Raw genomic sequence first — 12271 nt, 5'->3', positions numbered from 1 at the left:
AAATAAAAGGGTATATTCCTTAGCAAAACTAAGTTTTTTCTGTTTTTTATTTTTTTTTGTTTTGTTTTTTAAAAGTAAAAGATGAGAATCAAGTTTTTATAAAATTTGACTTAAAAAAATCAATTAAAAATTTTTTATTTTATATTGGGGTACAGTTGATCAACAGTGGCGTGTCAGCTTCAGGTACAGAGCAAAGTGACTCAGCCATGCATAGATGTGTATCTATTCTTTCTCAAATTCTTTCCTGATTTAGGTTATTACAGAGCATTGAGTACACACTTCTCTGTGCTACACAGCAGGTCCTTATCTATTTTAAATATAGCAGAATGCACATCAATTTCAAACTCACAGTCAATCCCACTTATTAAGTTCCCTTCTTGAGTAAATTTATTGAACAGGTAAAAATAACTCATCTATTAGAATGTATTTTCTTTAACATTTGATCAAAAAAGAAAATGAAAATAAGATAATTTAAAATGAATTATTAGAAAAAAATAAACTACAATTAGTTATTAGAAGATAAATCAAATTAATAGTTTATTTTTTGCTGAGAAAAATTATAATTATGACCAAAATCTTAACCTGAACAAAAATGCAACAGTAAGCATTCTTCATACATTAAAAAGAATTAACACAGTTCCTCTAATGGTTAACTTACAAAACCCAGTGACTTAAAGTTTTTGGGTGTAACTTACACCTTAAACTTACTCAAGTTTACCTTATGGAAGGACAACATATTCCTACAACACTATTTTAAATAGATATTGACATAATAAATATTTGCTCATACTAGTTATGATAGAAGACAGTATTTTGACAAAACTGTCCCAAAGATAAGATTTTCTTGTTCATACATATGGAAAAGGAAAAGTGTTAACACAGAAGTCCTTCATTAAAGAAGTTATCTAAAAATATCAGTGTTCCTTAAAGCTGCAGAGACGTTTAAAGGTCATAAAATATCACAATGCAGGGTCTGTGGCCTTAACTCAACTACTATATGGCAGATACTGGTGGCCACCTGACAAGCATCCTTCCTTATCTAATAGCAGAAACTTTAGTTTATTCAAGTGTGCATCCTGCCCTATATTTCATGCTTGTTGCAGGTGACTGGCATAGGCATTGGTACATGACCCAGCTCTGGACAGTGAAGGGAGATCATGAGAAAGGGTTTTTCATTCTTAAGAAACAACACAAAGAATTAAAAGTTTCAATTGTTTCAAAGACAATGTTGCATCTGCCTATGATGTCTAGAATTTTTTAGTCATGATAGTAATGGCCAAGAACAAATCTAAAACACTCAGAACAGCAGTGTAAAAAGATACAGAAGGAACTTGACTCTGAGGATGCTGTTAAGTTACCATATCTCAGGATTTTTATTATGGAAAATAAATACTAACATTTTCTTCCTCATACAATTTTGAGTGGCTTTTATTAATATTTGTTGTCATTCTAATGAATATACTTTGTTTTCTCCCACCCAGCTCATTTTGAATAAATTGGCAATGGATAATTAGAAATGGAGGCCACCAGGACAGTAGTAATAGAGAGCAACTAGCTCTGGCTCTGGTGAATGTCAGAAATTGTCAAGCTGCTAAGCAGACCTTGAATTCTGGGTCCAAATTTAATCTGCTCATCCCTTCTATCCTGGATACCTTGCCCTAGAAGATCCAGTCCTCTGGTTGACTAGGGTCAGATTTGTCAACAGTTTCACTCAGTTTTCTGAAGGTGACCAATTAGAACTGCCTTTCTCTGAGAATCAGATGCCTTGGATCCAACAACCGGTCCTAGAGCGCACAATCCAAGGTCATGAGACCCTGGATATGCTCTCACCAGCATGGCAAATAATTCTACTGAGCAAGCAATGGGTCAAACATTAACATTTCATGCTAGGGGAGGAAAAGGAAGTTAACAGCCCTTGACTCTGGAATTTCCCTGAAGAACACAAATTGGAACAATCTTGCCATTTTCTTATTTGTACTTAAATCTAAAACCAAGTCATCGAAAATGTATTTGGATATTCTTAAAAGACCATATTTCCTTCTATGATTCTTCAAAAATATAACATGATATGTATAGCTGATTCACTTTGCTGTATAGTAGAAACAACCACAACATTATAAAGCAACTATACTCCAATAAAAATTAATTTAAAATAATAACATAATAATAATATGGTTTTTCAAATATTGTGGTAACTTAAACTCAGTCATTATTTTCAAATTGCCTCCTGTTTTCTACTCTAAAAGAAGTCAGCAAACTTCTACAAAGAGACAAAGAATAAGTATTTGGGGCTTTGTGAACCTATGGTCTCTGCTGCAACTAGTCAAATCTGCTACTACACTGTGAAAGCAGCCACAGCTTATGTAAATGTATTGGCCAGTTGTATTCCAAAAAACCTTATTGATAAATACTAGTTTGCTCAGATTTGGCCCATGAATCTATAGTTTGCTGACCCCTGATATAAACCTTCATCTTATCTAACTCAAACACTTTAACTCATGTAGCTGTACGGCTGAAATACAGCAGCCACTTTTTGCTTCACTAGTAAACATTGTACTCGGATAAATTCCCTTACTAATTCATATTTCACTCATTTATCTTATTCACTGTAGCATTTCTGTAGAAGGTAAGACTAGTACCTGGACATTAAGTTAAGCCATGTCACTGAGTAATAAAAACACAGAATAAATAATCTATAGGTCATCACAAAAAATGTCCTAAAAGATATTTTTCAAGATCTTCCATTGGGACCTAGTCAATCCAGTTTTTAAACTATTTCTTACGATTTTGATTTTCCAAAAACTCTGGGAAATAGAAGAATTCAGGAATAAGTTCCTTCACATCATATGGATTGTCCATGAGAGCCTGCCAGGTAGCAGGGATGGAATGGAACTGTCGATCAGCACAGTCGAACCTACATGTGGAAATGGGAAGGGAGCAGTGAGTCCTGACTGAGCAACAACAGGCTAAAACAAATTACACTTTCTTCAGGGTGCCTCATGTTTAGTTTCTCTTTATTTACCCTTTCTCTTTAACATCTAAAAACAAAATATGCTCTCCTTATGAGAATCTTTATTTTGTTGTCAGGAAGTAAATACTATAATTTTAATCACTAGTATCATCTTAGATGAAAATGGCATAATTCTGCTGAGTAAAATTTATTACAGAGTGTAAATAAATATTATTTGGATATTTTAAAATTACAGAGTTTAAATATCACTAAGTATTATAGTATTTATGATATAGTTAACAGATCTATAGGAATGCTGCTGATTAATTTATGATACAAAATATCTTTACAAACTTTGGCTAAAAAGTAGATAGTGAGTTAGGGAAATAATTCTGTAGCTAAAGCTTTTATACTTTACTCCCATATACTATTACCTTATTTTAACTTTATTTTCAAGTTCCATCATTTGCCTACAGTAATTGAAAGACGTGGTCATGCTGCAATTTTTATTATGTTTTAGCTAATCACAAACAGCATAAACCCCTTCTGTTTCATCTCCTTTGACACTGTTTTCCCAGTTTTATCCCATAAATGATGTCTTCTAAGTGACAACTGATGACTAATATGACTCTTCTTGTGCCTAGCAATCTTGTTTTGAAGCACAACTGAACTTAGCAGAACTCTAAATTTAACTATAGTCAATGACTGGGTCATCAATAAAGTCTAAGAATGATATATTCAAATTCAGTGAAAGGTACAGCTTTAAGGGCAGAATCTTTTTGTTTGGGTGGAGGGAGAACAGCTTAACTGATATATAATTAACATATATGTAATTCACTCTAAGCGAACAATTCAATAGCTTTCAGTATATTCAGAACTGTGCAGCCATCACAATAAACAATTTTAGAACATTTCATCACTCCAAAAAGAAATCCTGTATCTAATAGCAGTCACTCTCCATTCACCCTCCCTCTAGCCCTAGGCAATTACTGATCTACTTTCTGTCTCCATGGATTTGTTTTTTTTAGCCGCCTTATGTAAATCATATATAACATATGGTATCTTGTGCCTGGCTTATGTCATTCAACATACTACTGTTTCATCCATGTTGTAGCATATATCAATCTTTCACTCCTTCTCTTAACTCATAGCTAAATAATATTCCACACCATGGGTATACCACGTTTCATTTACTCCTTTACCAGTTTATGGGCATTTGGGTTATTTAAATATTTGGACTATTACAAATAAAGCTGTTAAGGCCATTTGTGTGCAAGTGTTTGCATAAACATACATGTTCAATAATCTTGGGTCTATACCTAGGACTGGAATTGCTGGGTCATGGGTAATACTATGTTTAATGTTTTGAAGAACTGCCAGACTGTTTTCCACAGAGGCTGCATCATCTTAAATTTCCACTGGCAGTACATAATTGTTCCAATTTCTCAACATCTCATCAACGGTAGGTATTATCTATCTTTTTATTACAGCTATCTTCATGAGTGTAAAGAGGTATCTCAGTTTGGTTTTGATTTGAATTTCCCTGATAACCAATGATGTTGATCAACTTTTCACATGTTTATCAGACATCTGTAATCTTCTTTGGAGAAATGTCCATTTAGATCTTTTGTTCAGTTTTTAATTGAGTCATTTGTCTTTTTACTGTTGCATTGCAAGGATTTTTTTTATATATTCTAGATACAAGTCCTTTACCAGATCTATAATTTGCAAATGTTTTCTCCAACTGAACTGGCTGTCTTTTTACTCTCTTGATGAGGTCCTCTGAAGCACAAACAGAATCTATTTTTGAGGCCTTATTAAAAAAATCATTTAAAAGCTGTAAAATCACTAAAAGCTGAAGAGACCCAGGTTTGCTTTCCCGGAAGGAAAATTACCTGACTTCATGGCAAACATAACATTTGGAGATATGTAGTGATCTAAGCCTCTCCTTGAAAGACAAGGCTCAGTGAACTAAAGACAGGAATAAGGAACCCAGGCTAATTTTGAGAGATAAACATTACATGGAAAGAGAGCAGAACAGGCAATGTTTACATAGTTTCTGATTGGTCCGAAAAGGCAAGAGGATAATGTTAAAGAATAAGGCAACAGGGAGACAAAATGAGAGTAAGTAGAGAGGCACTTGGAGGATACGCTGGGGAATGGGGCATTCTTGAAGAAGTTTCTTTCTTTAGGATAAATAAGAAAATGTGAAACTTAGGTAAGGTATAATATAGACAGGTGATAACAATAATACGGTGGCATCACAGACCTGTTTGAGCTGCTATTAATAATCTAAGGGCTCTCATTCCTCTCTATTTTTATTCCTATTGATCAATATTTTCAGGAGGACTACAGAGGCACTGGTTAGACATTTCTGGTAGATGTTTTGGATTAAGGTCTAAATCAGTTCTAAGTCTGAATCTCTGGTAGATTCCTAAACCCAGCTGAAAATAACAAAAGTACACTGGATGTAAACAGTAAAGAGGAATTCGCCTTAAAAGTCATTTGTGTAAGTCAGTTTGAGTGCCCTGTTACCAAACTAGTTTGGTTACTTTTATCTAGGGGCTATTATATGAATCAAAACCTAAAAAGAGGAGAATAAAAAAGGTAAGGTCCTGTTATAATAGTATATGAAAGTGAAAGTGTTAGTTGCTTAATTGTGCTTGACTTTCTGTGATCCCATGAACTGTAGCCCACCAGGCTCCTCTGTCCCTGGAATTCTCCAGGCAAGAACACTGAAGTGGGTAGCCATTCTCTTCTCCAGGGGATCTTCCTGGCCCAGGGATCAAATCTAGATCTCCTGCATTGTAGACAGATTCTTTACCATCTGAGCCACCAGGGAACCCTATAACAGTACATGACATGAAAGCAAAGAGTTTTCAACACTATCATATAGTCTTAAGAAAACAGTTTATTTACCCGAAACATACCTTCCACTCTGAAGCTGGATGTGGAGGGTGGTGAATGGTTCTGTACGAATAAGATAGTGCATAACTCCAGCAGAATTTGAATAGTGAGTACCATAATGAAATTTGTCAATAGTTCCCATAGGATCCTCAAAATTTTCATATCTAAAAATAGAAACTAAAGTTTTATAATCACAATAACAAAATTAATTTAGGATAGATGCTTGTATTGTATTGCTGAAAACAGTTTATTAAGAGGCTATGTACTCATATCATCACAACACATAATAAATGAAAAAAATTACTAATACTTTCTGAACAATACAGTAGTACTAATAGTGGAGTTTGGAATACTTTTGTATTATGCAATAATTATTTTCACTACAGATAGATTAGAAATCACAGAAAACCAAAAATAAAGAAATTTAAAATCAATTAAAATTGTACTTCCCAGAGATAATAAATAATAACATTCTGGCAAACATTTGTCAATTATGCATTAATATATATTTTAATATAAAATACATTTTAATATAAAACTGTTACACCTAGTATATTGTTCACAACTTATTTTTTCATCTAACAATTTTTTATTAACATCTTACAAAATATATAAGTGACTCACTTTGCTGCACAGCAGAAACTAACACATCGTAAATCAACTACATATCAATAAAAATTTTTTACAAAATCTTAGAATATATAACGATTTAACTATTTATTTATAGATAGTTAGGTTGTTTCTATTTTTTTGCTGTTTTAAGAATGTGATAATTAGACATCATAGTACGGCCAAGGTAATAGAAAAAAATATAGAGGGTCAGTCAAGAATTGTGAAAATGAATGTCTAATAATTCAAAGGTAGAAGGAAATAGATGTGTATAGCACAAGGAACTCTACTCAATATTCTGTGATAAACTATATGAGAAAAAATCTGAATAAGAATGAATATATGTGTGTATTACTGAATCATGTTGTTGTACAGCTGAAACTAACACTGTAAATCAACTCTACTCCAATAAAATTAAATAAAAAAAGTAGACAGTGAAATAGAAAGAAGGCTTAAGTCAGATTACTAGCAAAGGGCATATATATAATAACTCTTCAAGCACTATCACTAATGTTGTAATTGTTCTGAACGGTGACATCTGAGTTAGTGGGTATAAAATCTAAATAAGAACGAACAGTTTTTTGGAAGCAATACACATTAAAATTTTAAACCAAAATACTAATCAATTTGTCAAGCTAAGGTCAATTTCCTTTTTACATAGAAATCATTAATATTCAGGAGAATAAAGAGAGTTTTTAGGCCAAAGTCATTTGTACCTATAAAGAAAAATATATTATTGAAACATAAATTAAATTGTATCTTCCATTATCTACAAAATAAGTTAACCTATATGAAATGTACTTCCTATGGAACAGTGTTAGTAGTTTGACTAACAGCAGTGAGGTAATATACATACAGCAAAATTCCATTAGTAAATCAAATATTAAACACTGCAAAAAGGTCTTATGGAAGATTTGCAAATAAAAAGGAAAAAAATAATGTACTATCAACTCTCAAAAAAATCTACAACTAAGTTTTTGTTTGCAAACACTTTGTCTTTATTACTGGAAGTTTTCCATAAGTTCACATGGAGAAAAAGGAAAATTAAAATTATTCTTTTACTTGTCAGCCACTTGCTTTGAATAAAAAAAAAATGAGACATTTACAGGATGGATGATCATCAATATATATAACTATAAATATTTTCTTTCCTTTCAAATGTTACTTTCTAAATTTTCTTACATTTCACTGTTTTTTATTCACATTATTACTGAAAAGATTAGTATTATTAATTTGGTATCTACCAAAATAGTACATCAGATGTAAATGCTAGATTAGTAGGTTATTAAGTCTAAAATACTTAGGGATAAAGAACTCCACCCTTGCACACATACTTTTTGTCTTTTAATTGGATAGATAATTGTTTTGCAATGTTGTTTTAGTTTCTGCTGTACAACAAAGTGAATCAGCTATACATATACACATCCCCTCTCTGCTGAGCCTCCCTTCCCCCCAACCCTCCATCCCACCACTCTAGGTCATCACAGAGCACAGAGCTAAGGTCCCTGTGCTATCGAGCAGCTTCCCACTAGCTGTCTATGCTACACAAGGTTCTGTTTACATGTCAGTGCTACGCTCTCAACTAATCCCACACTTTGCCACCCCAACCCCCTGCTGCTGGTGTCCACATGTCAGTTCTCTATGTCTGCATCTCTATTCCTGCCCTGCGAACAGGCTCATCTGTACCACCTTTCTAGATTTCATACATATGTATTAATATATGATATTTGTTTTTCTTTTTATGACTTCACTCTCTTATTACAAGGAGAAAAGAAATTCTAAACAACATTAATTTAAATTTGGTAATGAAGGGACACAGACTACAGTCAAGATATTGGAAAGACAACTGATAACATTATCAAGAAAACTTAATGATGGAATTATCAGACTCTAATTAGTAAAAGTAACACTTGGTTAGCCATAGGAGAAATCAATACAAATTCAAACTGCTATGGGTATATCTATCAAAGCAGATGAAAGGCACTTACTTTTCTCTCGTGGCTTTGGCATTCTTATCATTAACTACCCCAATTGGTTTGGATAGATCTCGAAATACAGATGGGTTATTAAGATCCAACTCTTCTGAAGTATAATCTTGTAAAATCCAGGGGAACTAAAAGAGCCACAATTTACAATTTAGACATTCTTTCCAAGGGAAGCTACCAGTTTGATAACTAATATCAAACACTTTTCTAAAGACAAAAAGGGACAGTCTTTACTTTTTCCCTGTTGCAAATGTTTATTCATCTTTAGCTCAATAACCAGAAGCATTAACTCCTATAATCCCATTGAAATATTCTCAATGAAGGGAAAGAAAAAAGGCTTTCATTTTTAAAATGCCCTTAATATTTATATACATCTTAAAAATAGCAGGGTAAGAAATAAATAGAAAGGAAAAATAGTTTTTACATCTTTTTTAAAATAAAAACTAGATATAAGCCACTTATATTTTTGTATATAATAAAATTGAAAGGCAAGTGTATATTTACAGGATTTTTATAAAACTCACCACAGGATACTGTGCAAGGTCATTATAGGTTCGTCCTGCCATTGTATTTAACTGAATGAGGTAGTCAAAATTTGATATCTCTCTGTTTACCCATTTCTAGATAGCATAGAAAAAAATCAGAATTAGTTTACATCTCTTAGAAATCAATGACTATTACTGACAGTACTAAAATAATCTTGCATCCACTATCTCTATCATCTTTCTGGTAAAAGAAGTTAAGTTTTTGAAAAAAGATTAAACAGAGAGAAAAGTCAAAATACTTCTCCTAAGTTCACTTCCTTTTAAAAACTGGTCTTTAGAAAAGAAAGTTCTCACACTGCAGTCTAAAAGATCTCCTATAATAATTAAGTCTTTTCTTTAGTTAAAAAATATATTATTTGAATATAAAAATCTTTAATTCTAGGAGTGCCCAAATTTTAAATTTTTGTCATTAACTGAAATCTTCCTAAGTATATATATTAAAATACCAGTATCTCAATGTACTTAACAGATCTACAAATTTTAAATAACATTATATTATTATATCTCTGCTCAGAAAAATTCCTTTATACAGAAAAGGTAGGTGGGATTTTGCTATAACAGATAAAACTTTCTAAAGAAAGACATAATCATTATTTTTTTAATCACCTTGTTACATCTAGCCTACTCTACACAGTGTGAATATGCTCAAGCATTTTTTTTTGAAGACAGATTAACATACACCTTTCAGTTCAGTTCAGTTCAGTTCAGTTCAGTCGCTTAGTCGTGTCTGACTCTTTGCAACCCCATGAATCACAGCATGCCAAGCCTCCCTGTCCATCACCAACTCCCAGAGTTCACTCAGACTCACGTCCATCGAGTCAGTGATGCCATCCAGCCATCTCATCCTCTGTCGTCCCCTTCTTCTCCTGCCCCCAATCCCTCCCAGCATCAGAGTCTTTTCCAATGAGTCAACTCTTCGCATGAGGTGGCCAAAGTACTGGAGTTTCAGCTTTAGCATCATTCCTTCCAAAGAAATCCCAGGGCTGAACTCCTTCAGAATGGACTGGTTGGATCTCCTTGCAGTCCAAGGAACACTCAGGAGTCTTCTCCAACACCACAGTTGAAAAGCATCAATTCTTCAACCCTCAGCCTTCTTCACAGTCCAACTCTCACATCCATACATGACCACAGGAAAAACCATACCCTTGACTAGATGGACCTTTGTTGGCAAAGTAATGTCTCTGCTTTTCAATATGCTATCTAGGTTGGTCATAACTTTCCTTCCAAGGAGTAAGCGTCTTTTAATTTCATGGCTGCAGTCACCATCTGTAGTGATTTTGGAGCCCAGAAAAATAAAGTCTGACCCTGTTTCCACTGTTTCCCCATCTATTTCCCATGAAGTGATGGGACCGGATGCCATGATGTTAGTTTTCTGAATGTTGAGCTTTAAGCCAACTTTTTCACTCTCCACTTTTACTTTCATCAAGAGGCTTTTGAGTTCCTCTTCACTTTCTGCCATAAGGGTGGTGTCATCCGCATGTCTGAGGTTATTGATATTTCTCCTGGCAATCTTGATTCCAGCTTGTTTCTTCCAGTCCAGCGTTTCTCATGATGTACTCTGCATATAAGTTAAATAAGCAGGGTGATAATATACAGCCTTGACGTACTCCTTTTCCTATTTGGAACCAGTCTGTTGTTCCATGTCCAGTTCTAACTGTTGCTTCCTGACCTGCATACAGATTTCTCAAGAGGCCCAGTCGTGTGGTCTGGTATTCCCATCTCTTTCAGAATTTTCCACAGTTTATTGTGATCCACACAGTCAAAGGCTTTGGCATAGTCAATAAAGCAGAAATAGATGTTTTTCTGGAACTCTCTTGCTTTTTCCATGATCCAGCGGATGTTGGCAATTTGATCTCTGGTTCTTCTGCCTTTTCTAAAACCAGCTTGAACATCAGGAAGTTCACGGTTCACGTACTGCTGAAGCCTGGCTTGGAGAATTTTGAGCATTACCTTACTAGCGTGTGAGATGAGTGCAATTGTGCTGTAGTTTGAGCATTATCTGGCACTGCCTTTCTTTGGGATTGGAATGAAAACTGACCTTTTCCAGTCCTGTGGCCACTGCTAAGTTTTCCAAATGTGCTGGTATATTGACTGCAGCACTTTCACAGCATCATCTTTCAGGATTTGAAATAGCTCAACTGGAATGCCATCACCTCCACTAGCTTTGTTCATAGTGATGCTTTCTAAGGCCCACTTGACTTCACATTCCAGGATGTCTGGCTCTAGATGAGTGATCACACCATCATGATTACCTGGATCGTGAAGATGTTTTTTGTACAGTTCTTCTGTGTATTCTTGCCACCTCTTCTTAATATCTTCTGCTTCTGTTAGGTCCATACCATTTCTGTCCTTTATCGAGCCCATCTTTGCATGAAATGTCCCCTTGGTATCTCTAATTTTCTTGAAGAGATCTCTAGTCTTTCCCATTCTGTTGTTTTCCTCTACTTCTTTGCACTGATCGCTGAGGAAGGCTTTCTTATCTCTTCTTGCTATTCTTTGGAACTCTGCATTCAGATGCTTACATCTTTCCTTTTCTCCTTTGCTTTTCGCTTCTCTTCTTTTCACAGCTATTTGTAAGGTCTCCCCAGACAGCCATTTTGCTGTTTTTTGCATTTCTTTTCCATGGGGATGGTCTTGATCCCTGTCTCCTGTGCAATGTCACAAACCTCATTCCACAGTTCATCAGGCACTCTATCTGCCAGATCGAGGCCCTTAAATCTATTTCTCACTTCCACTGTATAATCATAAGGGATTTGATTTAGGTCATACCTGAATAGTCTAGTGGTTTTCCCTACTTTCTTCAATTTAAGTCTGAATTTGGTAAGTTCACTTAAAGTGTGCCTTAAGCAAAAGACATGTAGAAATGTGAGAAATGAATCTATCTATACAGAAAGTCCAATAATACTTATGTGTCAAATTGAGGAATCAGTACTTTAACGAATAAAGTCTATACCACAGAAAGCAGGGAATGTACTTTTAAATAAAGCTTATTCCATAAACAACAGGAAGGAATTGCTAATGGCTTTTGAACAAGAGCAACGTTTAAAGATTAAGATTAACACATATGTAGGAGGAAAGAGAGAGTCAGGAGGCAGAGAACCTAATTAGGAGACTACTAACAACACCAGAGAGCAAAAAACAAGAGCCTTTCCTTGGCTTTTGACAGTGAAAATTCAAGAGATGTTGGGATTATATGAGGATAAAATGCGTGGAAGAATTAGTTAGTTTTGGCAGATAGAAAGACTGGAGAAACTTTCTTCTGCCTGTATTCCAAG

The 12271-nt window shown here is 34.4% G+C and overlaps 1 protein-coding gene across 7 annotated transcripts in view; it reads right to left on the bottom strand.

The window, feature by feature from the left end:
- The window catches only part of NBEAL1 (neurobeachin like 1), a 155806-nt gene that overhangs the window by 28107 nt on the left and 115428 nt on the right, over positions 1 to 12271 (bottom strand). For all 7 annotated transcript variants that reach the window (XM_027564848.1, XM_027564855.1, XM_027564874.1 and 4 more), the window contains 4 exons: positions 8976 to 9071; positions 8455 to 8579; positions 5881 to 6021; positions 2784 to 2914 (listed from right to left, as the gene is read on the bottom strand). In XM_027564848.1, the coding sequence (XP_027420649.1) occupies positions 2784 to 2914; positions 5881 to 6021; positions 8455 to 8579; positions 8976 to 9071 (493 nt within the window). The remainder of the gene's footprint in view (positions 1 to 2783; positions 2915 to 5880; positions 6022 to 8454; positions 8580 to 8975; positions 9072 to 12271) is intronic.

This window comes from Bos indicus x Bos taurus, chromosome 2 (genome assembly GCF_003369695.1).
Source record: "Bos indicus x Bos taurus breed Angus x Brahman F1 hybrid chromosome 2, Bos_hybrid_MaternalHap_v2.0, whole genome shotgun sequence".
NCBI lineage: Eukaryota > Metazoa > Chordata > Mammalia > Artiodactyla > Bovidae > Bos > Bos indicus x Bos taurus.
This window is presented reverse-complemented; position numbering and strand designations above follow the sequence as displayed.